Below are 23,505 nucleotides of genomic sequence, written 5' to 3' on the forward strand. Positions count from 1 at the left end.
AATACACAGGTAAAATAGAGAAGCACAATATACATCTCGCTTGCTTTATGTTAGTTTCGGTTGAAGTAAAAGATTCTAATACTCTGTGTTCGAATATCTAACACTACACGAGATTTCTTCTGCAACTAATTACATTATCTACTGAATTATTCGTTAGCTTGAACTTGTAAATTCGATTACGTGCATTAAAATGTTTGCTGCAAGTGGAATAAAGATATCAGCAGACTCTTTTAATCACCCGCTAATTTGGATCATAATGTCAGTAATGCGCAACAGGCGCGTCATTCTTTTGTTCGGCTCGAGTCATGCTTCAGGGATTGTAGTAACGTTTGAACGAATTCCGACCGAATTATTAGCGTACCGTGTCTAATGATTCCATCGGGGATCTACCAGTTGCTTTGGATAAACACATTACGAAATGTTTGAATTATTTCATGTGTAGCTGGAAACTAAACGTTTTTGATAGTTCAGAGAAGCCGTGAAGTCTTATTTTCTTCTTCATTTTTACGATACCGCAGGAAATTGTTTCCTGCTTACAAATTAGCGTTCAATTATTGTACTAACGTGAGAATTTTGTTGTTAAAAATAATCCACCTGAGAGATATTTTGTTAGCAGAACAGAGCTCTAAGACTTGAAGCTTTGTCCTTTGTTTAATAAAACGTGGACTCCATCGCGACACTCCATTTTTGGCAATGAAATGTTTTTTCTATCACAGTATTCATATGCATCTCGTAGAGGATTTTGTTATTACAAGTTGATTTTATTGCAAATTTATCATAAGAATTTTGACGAATTTTTATCGATATCAGCTTTGCAATAATATTTCTGTTATATATGTTATCTAGCATTAATCATAATCCACCTGAAAATGTTACTAAAAATATCTTCTTAGCAAAACATTAAGCAGACTTCAAATTTTGTTTTTTATTTAAACACAGACTCCATTGCTACATTGTTGTCGATGGAATGTTTTTTCTATAATAATATTCACATACATCTCGTAAAGGATTTTGCTATTATAACTTAATTTTACGGTAAATTAGTCACGAAAATTTTAAAGAAATTTTGCCAATTTCTCCTTGGTAACTTTGAAATAATATTTCTGTTGTACATATTGTTTAACATTAGTTAAAGAGGATAAAATTATTTCTCAAGTATAGCAATTTCTTTTAATAACTGTTTGTAGATTAAAAAGAATTGATTATTGCTTTAATTGTAATTTTACAAACTTAGCACGTAATTAGAGTTCTCATATATTTCTGATTTGTATAATCGACTTTGTGCCACTTGTTTTCTTTCTGTCTTATTTTCCAACTATTATTCTGATCTTACATTCGAGGACTTCAATCGCGTCTCTTAACTTCAAATTTCGTAACTGCTTCCCGCTAAATCATCCCATAAGCATCATCAACAACAACGATTGTTTTTCTATTACAAAATAACATCAAATGTTACATTCATCATTGTTAATATTTAAAACAACTCCCGCTGGTATCGTCACGTACATAATAAAATCTTTTCGTAATAAAACGCAGATTCAGATCTTGTTGTTTGTATCAAAGTATGTCTTAGAATTATAATTGCGATATGTATTATGCATCGACGTATATACAATGAAGCATACGGACACCATTACAGTTCAGAAATAACTAATTTAACAACGTCGAAACAAAGGATGTTCTATAGAATGAAAACTTGATAAATAAGTAAGTTTGCAGAAGGAATATACGAGAGCATGATAAAATTCGTATCAGTAAAAGCATGATTAATTTCTGGTTCAATAATCATACTCAAGTTGTTTAACTGTATACAATATAAAACGACTTGCATTTTCCATAAATGTCACAATTCTTAAACCATTATTTTTATAAGCAGAAATCCCATACATTTAAATACAAATTTATAATTTTATATTAATCGTAACATTTAATTCTACTTTTTTCTGGTGTTTAATACTTAACTTTGCAATTTAATATCGATGAAAGAAATACGTTTACTTCATTATTGAGTGCAAGGTAAGGCGAGACTAAGACAATATTAAACAGTAAATGAAAGTGAAATTAATTGTAGCATTTAATTAAAAGAATTAATCATAACATTTAATTCGATTTTTTTCTAGTATTTAATACTTAACTTCGTGATTTAATATCGATAAAAGAAATAATTACGTTTACTTTATTATCGAATTCAAGGTAAAGCAAGACTAAGAAAATATTAAACAGTAAATGCAAGTGAAATTAAATGCAAGTAGCATTTAATTAAAAGAATTAATCGTAACATTTAATCCTACTTTCTTTTAATATTTAATGCTTAATTTTGCGATTTAACTCATTGCATTCCTGATGTCGAGTGTGATTCGACATCAGTTTTTATCTCAGGAGCTCCTTTATCGAATCCAACTCGACATTCTTTCTGTCTCACCTTTCTTTGTAAAACGTGCGAAAGAAAACCAGGATTGCATCCTGGAAATTGTTTCAAGATAAATCATACATTTAAAAATTACAAAATACAACAATAGTGTGAATAAAACTGGTATTTAAGTGAATTTGTTTCTTCCTTTATTTAAATTGTCTTATTTTTTAGTTAAAGTAAATTTCAAATAAAACACTTGAAGGCGTTGGGAGCTACTGGTAACGAAATTGAAATAAAATTCGGAGTGCAATGGGTTAATATCGATAAAAGAAATACTTACGTTTATTTCATTATCGAATGCAAGATAAGGCGAGGCTAAGAAAATATTAAACAGTAAATGAAACTGAAATTAATTGTAAAATTTAATTAATTAATCGTAACATTTAATTCTACCTTCGATTAGTGTTTAATTGTTAACTTCGCGATTTAATATCGATGAAAGAAATACTTACGTTTACTTCATTATCGAATGCAAGGTAAGGCGAGGCTAAGAAAATATTAAACAGTAAATGAAAGTGAAATTAATTGTAGCATTTAATTAAAAGAATTAATTGGAACATTTAATTGAAAAAATTAATCCTAGCATTTAATTTTATTTTCATTTACTGTTTAATATTTATCTTTGTGATTTAATATCGATAAAAGAAATGCGTACGTTTGCTTCATTATTGAATGCAAAGTAAGAAAATGTTTATTTTCGTGCAAGGAAAACAACAAAACGCAAGCTGTTATAGCCTTAACCGCTTCTGATCGAAGATTATATTCACACAATAAGCATTTCCCTATCTCGCGCACATCGCTGCCAGACTGCATAAACACGCACAAATTGTTTTCTTTTTCGCGATGAACCTCATTAGACGTATTTCACGTGATGCTTAAATCTATTTTAATGGCATTTCTAGCACACAGTGTCATTTATGACGCCGTATTCAACAATTTCAGTCTCCAAGTGCTTGATTGTCATATTGTCGCCTTCGAAGAGCTTGTAATATATTTAATATGCCGTTTAGTAAGCAAATAGATAATCTTACTCGTTCGCGTATATTTGTCTAAATAAAGTACAAATAAGGTAGAAATTATTTCATACTTTTTGGCGCATGCCGAAGTCGATAATTTTTCTTTTGGTAAGAAATGTCCCACTGACGTTGCACGCTCCTCACTTTGTTCTTGAATTATTTTTTGGGTTTGCAAAATTTTTTTGGGTCGGATACGACCAGTTTGGTTTCGAATTTACATTTGGAAAAAAACACGCACACGTAACGGTGATCGAAACGGATATTCCGAATTTTTAGCTTTCACCGACCGAGATAAAGTGTTAAGCAAATTTCTCCTGCGGACTCGTATTAATTTGTTACTTTATCAATAAGAAGCTGTTCGTATTTGGAGCGAGCTTCTACACGCCTTAAAAATTACTGAAAATTGAATATGAAGAAATTATGAGACCAGAGACTTGTAATTTATTTTTGTATACTTGGTTATTCTAAAGAAACGTATTAGACAACTTGTACAAAATAATTGTATTATTAATTTCAAATAATTGTGAATAATTGTAAACGCAAAAGTTGTTACTTCCTTTCTTCTCTCTCAAAGTGAATATTATCGAATTAGTTTTCTTACCTCCTTCAAAGAAAAGAAAGTATAAATGTACCAAAATTTTAACTTCGTAAATAAATACTTTGACTTGCTTTCAAATAAAATTCTTAATTTCCACAGTCTAAAAACGCAGCTGTAGGGGAAGAACTGTTGCAAATATCGTTAAAGTAATAAACAGATCTCTATTTTACATGTCTTAGACATGTAAATGATTGGAATATAATTTGAAAACTACAAGTAGAAACACAACACCTCAATCCTGGTTTCCATTTCTCTTTCCATTTCATCGAATATTGTTGCAGACGTGTAATTCGATTAATGTCTTAGACATGTAAATGATTAGGATATAATTAGACATGTACATGATTGGAATATAATTTGAAAACTACAAGTAGAAACGCAACACCTCAATCCTGGTTTCCATTTCTCTTTCCGTTTCATCGACTATTATTGCAGACGTGTAATTCGATTAATGTCTTAGACATGTAAATGATTAGGATATAATTAGACATGTACATGATTGGAATATAATTTGAAAACTACAAGTAGAAACGCAACACCTCAATCCTGGTTTCCATTTCTCTTTCCATTTCATCGACTATTATTGCAGACGTGTAACTCGACACATACGCAAATCGTAAGTAACATTTCTGTGCATTTACAAAAGTGTTTTATAAATACGAAATTTCGTTTTCTATACAATATCGTAGGAAAGTTTTAGTCGAAGCTCGATAACTTGAAAGTCTCTAGAAATGGAAATAAAACTCGCTTTAACTCGAATTAGTTTCCACGTGTAAAGATGCGTTATTTTACCTGTGCAATTTGAATTTAAAATAGTCAAACCTTTAAAAATTGAACTTGCATCGAGTCTCTGCAACTCGAAATGTGCCTATAACTATGTCGCGTGTCACAAGATATCGTCACCTTTCTGTAACTGTTAGTATTAGGTTGTCCGAAAAGTTTCTTTCGTTTCATAAAGTGATAATAGATGAATAACAATTTCTGTTTTATATTATTTTATTGAATTGGGTATGATCCATTTCGTTATATTTCTATTATTATGTTCGTGCATAATTCAATAAACTAATATAAAACAAAAAACATTGTGCGTCTATTATTTCCTTATCAAACGAAAGAAACTTTTCGGACCACCTAATATTATGTGGAATGACGTCAAACGACACAAACTATGTCCTACTTCTTCGCCCTTCGAACACGTGCATACTCAAGCAAGATAATGAGTTTTTGTCAATCGGCAACGTAATTGCACGCGTAACTTTATGCACATCGAATGAAACAAGTTCCAAGAGAAAGCTTAAAATACTAAACGTTTGCCTGTTATTGAAAAGGAATTTTCGTTCGTTAAACAATAAAAATTTCTCTAACTAGCTGTTTCCTTGAGGTTCCAGTTACCGAGAGTCGACTGTACATGTATCGCTTATTATACTCATAAGTCATGAGACGCTTAGGATAAACATAGATGGATGTTAGTTAATTGCAAAATGAAGTTGATATCTAGTACTCGCACGTACCGTAGGAATATCTGAGTTAGACTCTGATTAAAAAATATTATAATCAACAATGTGCAAAGTTAATTTCATCGAAGCTTATGTTTAAAACTTCTTACGCGTCTTGCAACTTACGCGTGGCAACGTAGGTTTAACCTACGCTTATAGGCGACACCAGGGCCGGTGCACGGCAGGTTCAGCGCGGAACTCGGCCCCGCGTTTTGAGAGGCCCCGCGGTCTACGAAAATTATCTGCGATCATCGATAAGCCAAGAGAGATTTTCATCTCTGGCTATTCTGTCAATAGAAAGTGAAGTAGCAAACTCAATCGATTTTGACGACGTCGATTTGGCGTCGAAAAAAGCGAGAAAAATTATTTAATATTATTATTGGATTGTATTATTATTTAATATTCATCTTATAAAAAATATATAATATGTAACAGCATTTATAAATAAATAATTCCTCGTTGTAAAATTTAAGTGTAGCATTTGAGTGTGTACTCAGGCGCCGCAAAAAGTCACGCCGGCCCTGGGCGTCACCCACGAGATGACCTGTGGGTATGAACGCCGCATATAGGCGGCGACCACGCAACGACTCCCGAGTCCGGCACCCCATATATCCAACATCCAAATGATGTGTATACAAGTGCTATCTGTAGTCAACAATATATTTTTTCGTTATCGGCAGAATATTTTTTGTTGACTTTACTGACATATTGGATTAATCACTTCTTAAAGTTACTCATTGTCGAAACAACATCAAAACATTTCACGCAATATATTTCAAACATCCAAACGATCGTATACTGTTTCATGCTAAAAAATCTATTAAATCCATTGACAGTGAAATGGTATTTCATATATGGTTCTTACAAGAATTAGTTATTTAACGCTTTACTGATCGCTAGCGGTTCAACAGCATACGCATGTCCGACCGGCAGCTCAGGCGCAGATTCTCCCTGGCGCCGGCTCTGTTTCGGTTTAGACTCTCCAATACCATTCCTTTTGTTTATCGCGAATAGTACGTTTTTCAAATTGGTATAAAACTGCGGGGGCTTACAAAGCAACGCAACTGACGTAACTGAGCAAAGTATCTTAGTACTGAATAACAAATTACTGCTCAAATAATGAGAAAAATTGTCGACGACGAAAAGCCGATTAATAGGCTATCGGTCGGCAAGCGTTGGCGACAAAAAAGCGATTAATCGACTCTCGGTCGGTAAGTGTCGGCGACAGAAAACCGATTAATCCGCTATCGGTCGCTAAAATGTTAAGACTTAGGAAAACGTATATACAGCAACCACGCACACTGTGCGTATTTCTGGCACGCATTTTCGTTCAGTGACTGTACTTCGGCGGACTGGACTGCCGAAGCGAAAGGGTAGATACCGCAATAGGATTGTATATGTTCTCTTCTTAACCTTTGCGGGCAGCATGATTTTGCAATGGGATTACGAGTGAACTTGTATCAATTAACTTTGAATCTTGATGTTTTCTTTCAAAGCACAGTGCCTGTTAGCGTTTCGTCTATATTTGATTGAAATGCGAATCGGAATAGCCTCCTGTAAAGGTCGTGTCTGCTAAAAATAAGCCTCCTCTCTCATTTATACTTCATACGGGGTTATATTCAGCAATAGAACGGAGACATAACAGCCATAGAAAGTATACTGACACGTTACGATATCGCGTGTTTCAATTTGAACTCAGACAGAAACAACGTACTGACTTCGTTCAAACGTTTTCATTTATTTACTATCGTTGTTTGTTTTATTATTTAACGTCGCATCACCTGCCACAGTTACTAGCAACTATGTACTTTCTCTGTTTAAAATAACGCGCATATTTATGCCGGACACTCTAGTACTCTAAAACAGTGATTATAAGATTGTAAATTCCGGACACGTAATTAAAAATTAACGTTATATTCGATTAATCGAACGTCTCTTGTTAGTCTTGAAGTTTAAGGGGGTGAATTAGAATGTTCTAAAACAGCGTCATTTTGTGATTTTTTTTAGAAGAGAAAGAAAGAAATGAAGTTATTAAATTTTGAGGTATGGTTTTATACATATTTAACGAATACAAAAAAATTTTGTTTAAAGTAAAAAAGAAATTATAACAGATTTCTAAGCCCACTTCATGGGCTGCAGTTTTCAATCGGCGTGAATGATTCACCTCGTCATTTTTGACCGAAACAAAAAACCAAAAAAGGATTAAATTATTATATATCTTTCTTCTCGATGAACTAAGAAAAAGGCAGAAAATAGTATGAAATTAAAAATTTTGGCGGGTTTAAAGAAAAAATGTGTTTTATAAAAAGAAAAAATGAACTTTAAGGTGCTGTAACAATTATTTAAATAGACTTTTTGTCGAACTTTTTTAGTTCATCGAGAAGAAAAATAAATAATAATTTAATCCTTTTTTGGTTTTTTGTTTCGGTCAAGAATTACGAGGTGGATTTTTCACGCCGATTGAAAACTGCAGTCCATGAAATAGGCTTAGAAACCTGTTATAATTTTTTTTTTTTTACTTTAAACAAAATTTTTTTGTATTCGTTAAATATATATAAAACCATACCTCAAAATTCAATAACTTCATTTCTTTCTTTGCCTTCTAAAAAAAGTCATTAAAAGATGCTGCTTTAGAACATTTTAATTCAGGCACCGCCTTTAATTGTCAGCAAGTTTGCATATTTGTATAATTAACAAAAGCATACATATACCGCAATTCAATGATTAAAATATAGCTGCTTGTACGCATGAAAATATATCACACACGTGCATCTTAATGTAGCATAATAAATAATTGAAACAGTTAGTTTCACTTTCAACTTCACGCCTTTATATTCTCCGTTTAAAACGTTATCTCTCATCACAGAGTTATTTGAGACAAGTAATATGCTTTCATTGATTGTCATTCCATTATGGAAGTTGCGCTATGAAAGTCGGGAAACGAAAGTTGAGCCAAAAATACCGCTTTACAGACTACTGAGTTCCATTGATCCGGAAATAATTCAATCCGATGATAATTCCGAAAACGATTCAACTAAAGATGATCGTGTACCAATTATAAAATTGTATGCCTATCGTTGGAATGACAAGCTTACTCTTTTTTTTTTTGTTTATTTTTTTTTTTTTTTTGTTTATTTTCACGTTGGTCCAGGGGTCTAAATTAAACATTTACATTCGTGCCTTGTAACACGAAAGACCGTTGGCCATTTACACATTTTATTAAACCTCTGGCTATTTTTGTTTGTAAAATGTCCATTTTTCTCTTTGCCTCGCTTCTCTTTTTGCGCTAATAGCATACGGTGACCTGACGTCAGGCCAATATCGTGTCCATAGCCTAACACAGCTTGACATTGCACGTACACCGCTTGTGGATATATATAACGTGCATAGTTTCTGCATGGCTAAAGGCCATTCGCGTATAAAGCCAATTATTACCATTCGTAAATAATTGCTGAGAAATTGGCGGACCGACTGGGATTCAAAGCCAGAATATCTCCCAGTGGCAGATGGCTAGCCACTTCATCAACAATCTGTCTTTATATTGCAGAAACCTACTCGGCGTAATTACTAAATAAATATTCATGGTATCTATGTATAATTGCATATAGATGGTTGTATTAGGTTGTCCGAAAAGTTTCTTTCGTTTGATAAGGAAATAATAGACGCACAATGTTTTTTGTTTTATATTAGTTTATTGAATTATGCACGAACATAATAATAGAAATAGAACGAAATGGATTATACCTAATTCAATAAAATAATATAAAACAGAAATTGTTGTTCAGCTGTTATCACCTTATGAAACGAAAGAAACTTTTCGGGCAAACTAATATTTAGAGTGGAGGAAGATAGATGTTTCGATATAATCATGTAATGATTCCAATAAAAGTCAACGTAATTTTCTCGAAAGTTTTTCTCGAATAAATCTACATTTTCAGCAATTTATTTTTATTTACAATTTACTTTACTAGGATTTGATAGTTTAAGCGAGAGATGAAAGTATGATTTTCAGACGATGCCATTAATTTCCTGAAATGATTGTATCTAATAATAAAGTTGCTTTGTTCTTTTTTTTCTTTTTTTTTCAATAGATTAAAATGCATCGAATAAACTTCATCAATCTGTTAGCCCGTGACGATTCTAACTTTACTCGCGCATAGATCTTATCGATCTTCGATTCTACACTTGCTACGTCGTTCAAACGGTTGTTAAATTATTATAGGATGAAATATTTAAAGCTCGATAAAAAAAGAAAACACGTCATTTATCATACTTTTCGTTATGTGATAAACCATATGGGCTGTTTATTATTCATACTGTATTGCTCTGTTTAACAAAAGGTATCGAAGATTGTTATCGTAATTCATAAGTGAACAGTCCGAGGAACGGTAAAATTTCTTCGTTTGTTATTTTCGCACAATTGTTAAGTATTTTCAAGGCTATTGATTTATAAAATGAGGGCAACGCGGACAGTTATATATTTACATATAAAATATAACATAAGAATAATGCTACGCGTTAGTTATTTATAGTACTCGGGGGAAAAAGCTATGGAAAATTGTAATAAAAAAAGCTTCCAATTTCATCCAGTTTTCTTGCATGCCATATATATATCAAGTAGAAAGTTCCAATTTTGTATTCGATTATAGCAGATTTAGACTGATATTTTTTATTTAACTAAAATTATTCATTTTTCCAGTTGAAATGTCGTATTTGAATTATTGCTACAATGAATAATGAATATTTTAAGCGCAAGTAGTGATGAAAACTTCAAAACGAAGTAGAATTAATGACATGATTATGAATTAAATACTTGTATTATAATTAGTGAATTAAATTACGCATTCAATTCAATTTATTTTATGCAAATTAATATAAAAATAAATTTGTGCTATTTGTAATTAAATGCAAATAGTAATGAAAACTTCAAAACGCAATAGAATTAATGACATGACTGTGAATTAAATATTTGTATTATAATTAGTGAATTAAATTACGCATTCAATTCAATTTATTTTATGCAAATTAATATAAAAATAAATTTGTGCTATTTGTAATTAAACGCAAATAGTAATGAAAACTTCAAAACGCAATAGAATTAATGACATGACTGTGAATTAAATATTTGTATTATAATTAGTGAATTAAATTACGCATTCAATTCAATTTATTTTATGCAAATTAATATAAAAATAAATTTGTGCTATTTGTAATTAAATGCAAATAGTAATGAAAACTTCAATACGCAATAGAATTAATGACATGACTGTGAATTAAATATTTGTATTATAATTAGTGAATTAAATTACGCATTCAATTCAATTTATTTTATGCAAATTAATATAAAAATAAATTTGTGCTATTTGTAATTAAACGCAAATAGTAATGAAAACTTCGAGACATAACAGAATTAATACCGTGATTATGAATAAAATGTTTGTAATATAATTAATTAATTGCAAATTACACAATTAGTTTTTAATTTTGTTTGTGCAAATTAATTTAAAAATAAGCTTGTGATACTAATAATTTTGTCGCATATCTACGAATTATGAGAATGCATATAATTATGTATTAAGTGAGCTGAGAATGGTAATGGTGCGAGTTAAACTTTCTGAGAATTTTAATGAATTCATTTGCATTTACATAAATCGTATATTTCAGCTTCTAAAAATATCGTCCGTTTAATTCCACATTTAATTAAAGCACAGCTTTACTTTCTGACGATATACATTTTTGTAATTTCAAAACGTATATATCCCACGTTTTCTATAATAATATACGCGAACATTATTTTACGAAAAATACCAATGGATCCACTTTCGTCATTATAATAATTAGTGTAATAATAATAATCAGACATCTTATAGTGATAAATAAACGTATATATGAAGTTGAACATTCCAACAACTCCTATAGTAAGATATATAGGAGGCAGAAAACTACTATAGAAAATGAAGAATGTTATAGAAAAGTTGAAAACACAAATAGAATTTTCCATTTCCCATTATACACTTGTCATTGTGTACAAAATGGCAAAACTGTGGCGTTTTCTCTTTTCCTCAAATCCTCCAAAAAGTATTAGAATATAATACACAGAAATACTCCGTCTCAAACAATACAATTGAACTCCGCAAATGTCAACTTCCTGAGTCTCTCGCATAAATGGCGGAAATTTTTCCCAATCAGGTTTCTAACGAGAAACGCTAGGGCTTCGCCATCGTCGCAAAGGATGCGATTCTTTCGCAATTAAAAGTTTCGTTAACGAACTGCCAAATCGATACATCATTACCAGGATGGAACACATCGGCATAACAAGTCTGCGAAGGGTAGTTCTCCATGCGGAAACTTGGCCAATTCGCGGCGAGAAAATGTATCAGCAGGCGCGCGGTTTGTCGGCTACAATGCTACAACATCGACATTCTGCCGTGCCACCGCGTTCTGAATAATTCATAGCGCAGCATCTCGAAATGCCTGGTTTCCCTGTAATATATCGATAACCGTCCTCTTCGACCGACTACTTGCCCCTTCTCGTCGTCTCCTGCAGACGGTAATCGCTATGGGATTCTCCTACCTGTCGCGGGAAGCGTATCGATCCAGTCGCGATGCATTGTTTTTCCAGACTGTTCCGCTGCTTCGGTCATTTTTCACGTTTCGAGAAATATATCGAATTAAAGGGAAGCTTTAAAAGCAGATAGCTGCTTCGTGCGATAATTTAACACGAAACTTCCATTAGATTTTCGTAGATAACAACACGGTCGACCCTCGAACACAGCGGCGGCTTTCAGCAACGCGCACGTTTTTCTCGCTTAATGTTGTAGGAATTTCCGCGGACAGATACACACCGTGTACTTGCTTATGTAATCCGTGTAGGAAACCACCACTTTGTAACAAACTTTACGGACAGCTAACGAGAAGCGTTTGAGAAGAAGACGCGAATCGTCGTTGCTGAAAGACGATTAGCCGACAGACTATGTTCATATTATTTGCAGTTTTCGTGAGATCAGTCGCGTGAAGATCATCACAGTATAAATATAATATACGTATGAGTAATGTGAGTGTATATTAGTTTATAGAGGGTGATCTAACAGTCGGACCAAAACACGTTTCGAACGTAAATTAATCAGCTTTCAATCGTATGAAATATCAAGGTTACTACTATTTTTTAAAACGGAATAATACGTTTTCTTATATTCCATTTGATGCATGTTTTTAATCCTCTGCAGGAAGGTATTAAGGTACTTGAGTCGAGAAAATTTAAGGTAATTGAGTCGGAAAATTTAACGTTGCGAAACGTATCGTATGAAAGACGGGGAAAGATAGCGTAATACCTTTTTGTTTTTGTATTTTACGTGCTACTTTATAGCTTTTATGCTTCCCTTGCCTTTCGTACGATAAGTTTCACAACATCAAAGATAAAACATCTTTTAAACTGATCGTTTCTCCATCCAAGTACCTTAACACCAGTCAAATTATTTGGTTTTACAATTTTATTTTAAAATTCCTACTTCATGTTATATTTTGTTCCGCGATGATATAATGACTTTCGTAACTATAACTAAAACAATAATATAATGAATTTTATTTTGCTTTTTATGTATTCAAACTGAAAATAATTTTGTATCGAGGCTACTTATACCAATACCAATCAAAATGACTGCTACTTGTCGAAGTGTAAAAGGGTCCTGCAATCTATTTATCGAACCCCGATTAACCAGTTTCCTCGTTTTGTACAACTTGCCACACGTTTTTTAAATTTTCACTGCGTATCATTCGATATGACGATATCAGTTATCAGGAAAATTTCGAATTGATCACTAGATGCTAACACTAGAAATACCACAGCAGTCAAAATGACTGGTTCTACAATTTTATAAATGTGTCAATCCTCGTTTAGGAATCCCAGATGGATTAATAATACCAAAAGTGTACTGCATAACATGGAATTCCTTCTGTAAGAAAGTAATATATAATATAAAAATAATATAAAAATATTCTGTTACGTATTTTTTAAAGACATTTTAATCGGTTTTGGTAGAAATAGCTTCGTATTAACTATCGGTAGTTCTAATGTTAATACGTAGCTATAGAGACTTAAAAAATGCATATATAATATAACGATATATACAAAAATGTATCGTTCCATCTAAAAATATAGAAGTGACTTTTTATCGGAGTAACACTTTTTTGAAATTATTATTATATTGCGATTCGTAGCCGATTGGAAGCTGATTAACTTTTGTTCGAAACGTTTTTATTTCTCCTCCGACTGTCGTAAATGCTGAAAAATCGCGGTCACTGATTTTTGAACCACACTTATATATATGTCGGAGATGTAGGGACATCAGGCCTTTCTTTAGGAAGATTCCCCAATACTTGGGCTCGAGGTGACATAACTGGTCGCCGAACGTAGCCACGGTCACGGGATGAACGAAATGTCTTACAGAGGAGGTACCGATGTTGAGGGACACGCTGTATAAACAATCGAGTCTCGATCAGGAGCAATGTTGGTTTACGCGGGACTGCCTAGTTACGGCGCTTGGGAATTTGTTGATATTCCCGATCGATATGTGTTTGACATATGTGACTGTATCTGTCTTTTATTTTGCAATCTCCTTGGAGAGTTTTCTGTCATCGACTTGGAGTCAGTCGGAAAGTATCCCAGCGTCGGAGTTAACGTGTCTGCGTGCTACAAAATGTATTCCATTGTACAAAGAGTTTACCCGTTGACCGTGGATTCGTAATTGAGCGTAGGAACATTGTCAATAGCTTTTGTTATACTTATTAATTATTTCACGCCCGAAATCCTAACGATAACCCGACATATATATATGTACATGTATATGCGTACGTATTTCCTCTTCCTTACACGTGGATAATTTTCTTAAAATCATTTTCTTCTTTCTCTGACTTATTTTCTTAGAAGATTACAATAATAACACATGTATGTACATATGTAGTATGCTTTATATACAAATACACCTTTCATTCGACAACAGGACGTTACATACACACATTTACGTACATGGTTCAGTTTTTCGGGACTGAAAATTTATACGCGAATTTTCCAAGGTTGAACACTTGTCCGAGGTGAACCGTAATTATCGGGTTTTTCGCCACCACAGTAGTCCACTCGCGTGTTTATGTCTGCAATTTGTCTTTGTTTGGTATGCACTCTCATATCAGTTACAAAGCACGGTTTAATTAAATATTTGGAGTATTAAACGGTAGAATCGTAGGTTTAACCCTTTGCACTCCTATGTCGAGTCTCACTCGACATTCTTTCAGTTCCACCTATTTTTTATGAAACATGCGAAAGAAAACCAGGGAAATTGTTTCAAGATATATCGTGCACTTAAAAATTACAAAATACAACAATAGTGTGACTAAAATTGGTATTTATGTGAATTTGTTTCTTCCTTTATTTATTTAAATTGTCTTGTTTTTTAGTTAAAGTAAATTTAGTTAAAATAAATAAAACACTTAAAAGCGTTGGCAGCTGCTGGTAACGAAATTGAAATAAAATTCGGAGTGCAAAGGATTAATTAAATTTCAATTAAACGGGAGAAAACCCATTGGATCGCGATGTGTTACAGAGTGCGTATGCATCATAAAAGTTTAAGCAAAGAATTCTCAAACGCGCCAAGGCGGAGCGAGGAAAAGTCCAGTACGAAAGAAAAATTATTCGCAACTGAGCACATTCTATGAGCCGCATTGCAGTTACTAAATTTAGAAGTAAACCTAACGTGGTAAAAATACATCAACTTTTTCGAACGTTGCCAGACGATGGTCGTAGAGATTTAATAATTGCAAATCTTCAACGATTTCAATAAAACAGTGATGGACGAGATAGATTAGGTAGATAGATTAGATAGAATTAAGAACATGTTGTAATACTTTTTTGATCATAATTTTCTGAAACTGTCAGTTAGAATACAAACGAATCTATAATTATTGCTTAAATATTAGCAGGTATTTTATTCTTCGATTCATCTAATTTTAAAATGAAAGAAACTAATGCAACTAATGAAAGAAATGATAATAACACATACATATATATATTATTATAATTTTATATATAATTATATACATGTAATTATTTTATATATAATGTTTTATATAAATATGTTTTATACATAATTTCATATATGTAAATAGTAAAATCTTTGAAATATCGTCTCTGGAAAATTTTTTATTCGGAGCAAACATGTCTTAAAGGAATAATAAACAGTAAAAGAATAATAAAAAATAAGAATGTAAATATTTAATATGATTCTTAAAATATTCAATTACTGAACGTTCCGAGTGTAATTTTTTAAATATTCAATTATCCAATCGGCTAACCTTGAATCTCGTTATCAATTTATTCATGGACGCGTAAGTATAGACGTACTGGCACTGCAAATTGCCGGACGTTAATAATACATCGGCGCAAACGAACGTAATTAGGCGCTAATAAAATTGTTTCACGTGCCGTTGTCGTCATACAGGTGAAAAACGTGACAAAGAGAATAGATTTTCACGATATGAAAATTATAATGGAACGTGTAAGGCCAGGAAAAATATATACGTGAAATGCTACTACTTTCTCTCGCATAATTCCAGTGTTTCCTATTGTTAATGATGCGCTATGTGTCATGTTTCAGCGTGCATCAAGGAACCAATTACTTAAGAAAAATTGTTCGCGAAAGTGGCAACGAAGAACGGTAAAAATTGTTTCTAGAGCGCGAAATATATGTATGTACTTGCATATTGCGTGCACCTTATAACGGCTACAAATATTTATAAAAACACTTCCGAGAAACGGTAAAAGAATGTGTTAAATTATCGCCTTGCGTTACTTTTTATGTCGAATGGGTTTCAGTTGATTCTGAAGCAAGCAAGTATCTCAGACGTTGTGTATGATATAATACTGTTTATGTAGAGAAGTGAAACGCTATTCTTCGAATAGAGTCAAGATTACACTCTACATTCTAATAATTACTCTCGGTTGATTTTCACATTGCAGATTCGTAACGACAACTGCACGCGATTCGTTTCCGCTTCCTAACGCGAAACTGTTGAAGTATTTACTTCAAGAAAATCTCCACACCTTTTCCTTTTGTATATTCGTGACCTGCAGATCGTTGTTACAGAAAGAATAGAATTTAATGAAAAAAATTCAAAAGAAGGAGAGCTTCGCATTATTGTGCGCTTGAATATAAATTTTGTTTTGCATTGCAAGGTCTAGAAACAAAAGAGTTATAAGTAGATTTCTATTGCTGTTTCTTATAGCCTTCAGCTAGAACTACACACCAGGGTTAACTTTTTGCTAATGTCCTTTGCTATAAATATATGAACCCTGTCATGGATTTTTCCTATTGTATCGTAAGAATGTAAAAGTGAGGATCTGTATCAGCGTACGCTATACTTATACTTATACCTATACTTATTTCAAGATATTTTTCTATTACAAATTCATCCACTCGTTCCTCTATCAGTCAACCTGAGCAGAAACGATGGAACATTCGAACGCAACAAATACGAACGATCAGTCACAAAAGTACTCGTCCGAGAATATAAGAAATTCTTTATTATATAAGACACATTGTTCTTTTTAAAATAATCTAATTTACAAATTACAATTGAAATAATACGGTTTAAGAGTATTTTAGTTAATTATATATTATACATAATTGAATATTACGTCAAACGTATAATTAGTATATGGTTCACATTGTGAAATCTTAAACGTTTTGTATTTGGCATGACCTATAAAAAAACCCTAATGGCTTAGTATACTACAACTATGTAAGTAAATAATTACAAAAATGATATTAACAAATGATGTAACTTATCATTTTATAGTTAAGATTATAGCCATTATGTTATGAATGCTAATGACATCTTTAAAATAAAATTTAGAGAAATTATTTTATCAATTTATAATTTATAAATGTTATATAAAATAGATTAACTTCGACCACACGATCTGAGGTTTTTTGAGAAGCTATTGGGTTGGCAACTAACTAGCATTACCACCTAATGACAAAATCTGCAATCACTTAGTTGCCAAACCAATAGAAGAATTAGTTAACTAGATGAAGTGCAACAGAAATTTGGAGGAAATGGAAATTCATATGAATGGCGATGAAAATAGTAAAGTCCACCTACAAGATTTTTTATTTTTTAAACGTCACCCAGTGAACTAATTCTTCTAGCTTCTCAAAAGAGCTCAAGTCTTTTGGTGCAATTTTGAACAAGTTTTTCTTTTGTAAATGGTGTATGAATGCTTTTGTGACTATATTCTGCATTTTACGTCTCAAATATCTACAAACTATGCCATTTTAATCTATGAATGTGAGACACCGATAAACTATCCGCAGTATTAAAAAAATGCTCAGACAGGAATTGGATGATATCGAGAGGAACATAATCTCGTGCAATTACATTTTCTATAGATAAACGCGTAAAGGTGATTTGCAGATGATTTACGTTCTTTTAAATGGAATCATAGAAGTTTTAATTTACGAATTGATTCGTCTTGGCACTTTCTCTGAAAAAATATCTATTCGTATAATAATCAATTCATATGGAAAAACTATTAATTTGCCAGATACTTTCACTTTTATGTTGCAAAACCTGTCGTATGAAAATACAGGAAAACCAAATACGTTTTCCCTTAAATCGATACCTTTCAGAAGCAAATTATATGTCTAATTTTTGTCCCATATTGAACCTCGTCACACGTATATGAAATACCACATTTTGCCATTGAAACTATGTATATGCATGTGGCATATCGCTTGATATTTCTTTTGCAATTGGCATTATATGATTAATCTCTGGAAACGCAATAAAAACGGCTTATATTATCATCCATATTTGCATAAATACATTTACACGACAAAAGCTTGATTTACATAAATCCTTTACATCATTTTCCCCGTTGTAGTTTTATCGTAAAATGCCAACCGAAGCGCATTCTCCTGAATGAATATAATAATTATTCTTTGTACAATTGAATTCAGTTAGTCTCGCTGCCTGACTCATGCCGATCACGTAAAAGGGAATTGATACTATCGCAATTCCATCGAAACTCTATTCTTACGAGTCTTATAAATAAGATACACATTGATTCGTAGACTTTTCTCTTTGATTCTTCGTAACTTCATTAACTATATATACTATGAATACTATTTACTATACTACACTATAAATAAAAGATACATTGATTGACAGATTACAGGCTTTCTTCTTTGACTTTTCGTAACTTCGTTAACTATATATACCATAAATAAGATACACATTGACCTGTAGACTTTCTTCCTTGATTCTTCATAATTTAATTAAATATATATAGTCACATACAGATACTTTAAACACGACGTATCCAAAATTTATAAAATAAAACTTTAATCGTCGTTTTGTTACTTTTTGCCTATTGCACGACATCAGCGGAATACAAGGCTGCCAACATATAAAAGATCTTTTATTAACCGATACAACCAAGTAAGTTGAGAGGTTCTTATTACGTTACGGGTTTAATTGATGTCAGCGAATCGATCTGTTTCAGTAGCGGGATGGTGCAAAGTGTTGGTGCCAATTTATCTCCGGACCAAACATTCGGATCGATTCGATCGCTGTCGGTGACGAGGGAAGTCGCCAGTTTCCCTCTATCAAGAACGCCTACGCCGCCTCCGCAACGCAGGTAATTTTTCTTCATTTGCTTCGTTCGCCGCCACGGCGCGTTCAATAAATATCGCTTTACTCGAGCGTAACGCTTCCATCACGAGGAATGGCTATGCCCGCAGGATGTGTGAGATAAGCCCAACTTTTAAAAGATATCCAACAAGATACTTAAACATTATGGCTGAGCAGCTATTTTATCAAATGTGGCATTTTTCATCGAATCGTCGTATTTTTCTACCATTTTTCTACGTATACTCGAGGAAAATATGGAAAATAATGGAAAAATTGCGCATGAAGAATTATTGAAGTATCAAAAGTTTTGATATTAATGTCGTAATATTTTGCATATTCTTCAAATGTTAGAAACTTCTTTCCAGTTGAAACTAAAGCGACGTTGTATTATTATTTGATTCGATTGTGAAATGTCTCTAAAAGATTTTTTATCGTAATTATGTGCCATTTATTAACTACGAATCAGATTTTCTAATAAATAGAATGAATCTAATCAGTATAACATCAGCATAAAATATGTAACGTTACATTAATAGTTGGAGATCTATGGGCAAATATACCACGTAGATGCAGTTTATGCGTCGTTAAGACCTACATAAAAAGAAAGTTATTAACCTTCCTACGTTCTTTCGGTTATTTCCGAGCTAATTGTATTTTTCTAACATTATAAAATACCTTCAACTTGGACAAAATATCAACAAAGTTTTATTTGTATGCACGTTTTCTCGTTTCAGTCTTATGCTATCCCTTTTGAACTGCTAATTCTTTTCTAATTTTCTTTTCAATAACTCTCGTTTTAAGTGTTTTATTTAAAATGTACCTCATCAAACAGCTGGCTGATAGCAATTTAAACAATTTTTTTGCTAATGACATTGAATATGTGATATTGCTTATCTAAGTACAAAAAATATTACCATATATAATACATATTTAACCTGGTAATTTAAAAAATTTCTAGTACAACACGGAGTACCTGTGAAAAGAATTAATTTCGAGTTACTCGACGATGAAGTTCAAAGGGTTAAACATCTTCTTACCTCTTAGGTACGACGCGCTACTATGGTGGCTCACTTTACTGACTCATTCACTCTGTTTCAACTAAATGATCTTTTTCATTTGTCTTGCTTCACACTTTTTTCCCCTCACAACATTGTATAACAGTGTTAACGATATACAGACAGAATATATAGTTTTTGTCTTTGATACGCCAGTGTCAGGTATCAATTGTTGCTTCTTGTTAAAATAAATATACCATTGTTAGATGCTCTTTTTAACATGCCGATCCGTATCTTTATAATTTTTTAGAATCTTCTACCTCAAAATGTAGCTTCAAAATGGAAAATGAAGAGCAATTTAAAAAACATTATCGCGCTATGAGTGTAAAAATTGTGACAAATTCTATGTATCATACAGTGCTTTAAAATATATCAACTCAATTGTAATATTAATTATTAAAGTAAATTATTTAAGTTAAATTATATGCATCATATGCAAGAAAAATTATAATTTAATTATTAAAAACTTCCTTCCAAACTTCCTTCCTATTGCAGTGCTGTATCGTTTACACGTAATTCTCGTCAAACTCTGCCGTACAGAGAAACAACCAGCAAGACAACAGCGAGAAACTACAAACAAAATTCAACCGTACCTAAGAGGTTAACAATATTCCAAATTCTTTTCCTTCGATAAGATGGGAGAAAGATTAAAAATGTAAAAATTCGTAGGACGTGGTAGACTTAAAATACTGACAACACGATTTATCAGTGGACATGTTTCCCACTTAACTTTACAGTACCAGAGGACGTAGATTTATCGGTAATTTGTTATATTGAAGTCTACTTACATCGTACACACAGTCGTTAACGTTGATTGTACTTGGTTATTCGATAGCTTGGCCGCATTCCACGTGCTAGAATATTAGCCACGTGCAAACTCGAAGCTCGACTTGTGGCCAGTGAAGTGTACGTACTCTTAACGGTATATCAAGATTACTTACCTCCATGAATTAGACGTTCGTGCTATGTTCCTTCTACTTACATTGCAATCTACTCCACCTTAAGTGTTTATTTAATAATTATTACGGATCAAGAGTTTCTGCGTGTTAACGATCAAATGAAATTGTACACGTGACGGAATTTGAAATTGCTCAGTGTCAAATTATGAAATTAAGATCAACTGACTTAAAATTACGCGAGTATTAATTATAATCAAATTCGGCTTAAGCATTTATCTAACTATCTATTATGCGTAAAGAGCTTTCATGCTTTAACGATAAAGTGGAGTTGTACATCTGACGCGATTCGAAATTGGAAATCAATCAGCTTAAAATTACGCAGATATTAATTATAATCAATGTGCATTAATCGTAATCAACTTCGCCTTAAGTGTTTATTTAGTAATCACCAGGGATCAAGAGTTTCTGCGTTTTAACGATCAAATGAAATTGTACGTGCGACGCTATTTGAAATTGACCAATGCGAAATTGAAATTGAGATCGATTGACTTCAAATTACACGGGTATTAATTAATAATCAACTTCGTCTTAAGCATTTATCTAATAATTATTACGAACAAAGTGCTTTCATTGAATTTCAATTTCAAGATCAATTTGAGATTGGAAATCAACTAGCTTAAAATTACGCAGATATTAATTATAATCAACGTGCATTAATCGTAATCAACTTCGTCTTAAGCGTTTATTTAGTAATCACCAGGGATCAAGAGTTTTTGCGTTTAAACGATCAAATGAAATTGTACGTGCGACGCTATTTGAAATTGACCAATGCGAAATTGAAATTGAGATCGATTGACTTCAAATTACACGGGTATTAATTAATAATCAACTTCGTCTTAAGCCTTTATCTAATAATTATTACGAACAAAGTGCTTTCATTGAATTTCAATTTCAAGATTAATTTGAGATTGGAAATCAACTGGCTTAAAATCACGCAGGTATTAATTATAATCAACGTGCATTAATCGTAATCAACTTCGCCTTAAGTGTTCATCCAATAATTGCAACAAATAGAAAACTTCTATGTTTTAACAATAAAATGAAATTATACACGCGACTCAGTTTGAAATTGGAGATCAACTGACTTAAAATTACGTGGATATTAATCATAGCATTTCATTCGTGCCACGTCATTAAATGATATATTAGTATTCTTTCAACAGTTGTTCTCCTATTTTGTCGTACTTAATTTTCTACAGGGACGTTAAAGACATTGGTACAATTGTTTGTTTCTTTTATACGAATTGCTCGACTGTCGCAAGTGTTGGAGAAATCGTGAGGATTGATTTTTAGACGACCCTGTATAACTAAATGCAATTTATTCGCTAGAGATCCTAATATGGAAACCTGTCATTGGTGCGATCACTATGTTTTTACGTATGCAATATGCATATGTGAGAAGTGAAAACAAGAGCGTGATCGATACAACGATATCAAAGGAATCATACGTCCACAATGCAGGCGGTATCATATTTTATATCGCAACAATGTGTCAGATCAGCTGATCTTTCTTTTCTAATCTGAGAATCGTCGTCCTGTGTTAGCTACATCAGATATAGTAATTTGTTGGCAAATTTATCAGAGATTTCTCTGCATGAAAGTTATCGAGTTATTCGAATTTCGACACTTTTTGATATCATCAAGTAGAACGTAAAGTTCTATGAAAAGATTATAGTACTTGTCCAAGTGACGAATTGAAAGGAAAAACAACATAATAAATAAAAGTGGAATAACTCGTCTGGAATTTATATATAATCTACACCTAGAGTTTATCGAAAAAAATATCACTAAAGCAAAAAATAAGATGTTTATAGGGAAAATAGTAGACAAGCGATTTACTTTAGATGTAGGAAATTTATTTTTATTTCACTTCGCTTTTACGAGCAGAGTAAACGAGATTTTTATTTTATCGCGTTTATTTACTTTTTAAATAGTTCGAAGTAGAGAGTGACGTAGCAAAGAAAAATATTCGTGTCTTCTGAAAGAAACTTCTTATTTATACTTGATGGGCACTTTCTTATAAACGATATAAATCCTAGGAAAGCTTTCCCTTTGAGTAAAGTTAGGAGCTAGAAGTAAAAGTTCATCCGTTCCAACTTTAAAGCGTAAGACGCAACGTGAAAGCTTTCCTGTACCCTCGCAACATTGGTAAAACTATTTTTAAAACGAAGTTACACGATTCTAACTTTCCGAAAGAAGGTATTACATTTCGCCATGTATATTTCACACCGTAAAAATACCAGAAAATCTATATTTAGCAGACTTCTCAAGGCATTCAATCAATT

At 32.5% G+C, this 23,505-nt stretch overlaps 1 protein-coding gene across 8 annotated transcripts in view; it reads left to right on the forward strand.

The window, feature by feature from the left end:
* LOC126929033 (uncharacterized) overlaps nt 1–23,505 on the forward strand; it is a 194,311-nt gene that overhangs the window by 153,319 nt on the left and 17,487 nt on the right. For 3 of the 8 annotated variants that reach the window (XM_050745033.1, XM_050745037.1, XM_050745036.1), the window contains exons 5-6: nt 18,961–19,014; nt 19,079–19,213. In XM_050745033.1, the coding sequence (XP_050600990.1) occupies nt 18,961–19,014; nt 19,079–19,213 (189 nt within the window). Of the gene's footprint in view, nt 1–18,960; nt 19,015–19,078; nt 19,214–20,164; nt 20,469–20,511; nt 20,707–23,505 lie in introns of those variants that run through there. The other 5 variants (XR_007717042.1, XM_050745039.1, XM_050745038.1 and 2 more) reach the window with 5 other exon arrangements.

The sequence above is a fragment of the Bombus affinis genome, chromosome 2 (genome assembly GCF_024516045.1).
Source record: "Bombus affinis isolate iyBomAffi1 chromosome 2, iyBomAffi1.2, whole genome shotgun sequence".
Lineage (NCBI taxonomy): Eukaryota > Metazoa > Arthropoda > Insecta > Hymenoptera > Apidae > Bombus > Bombus affinis.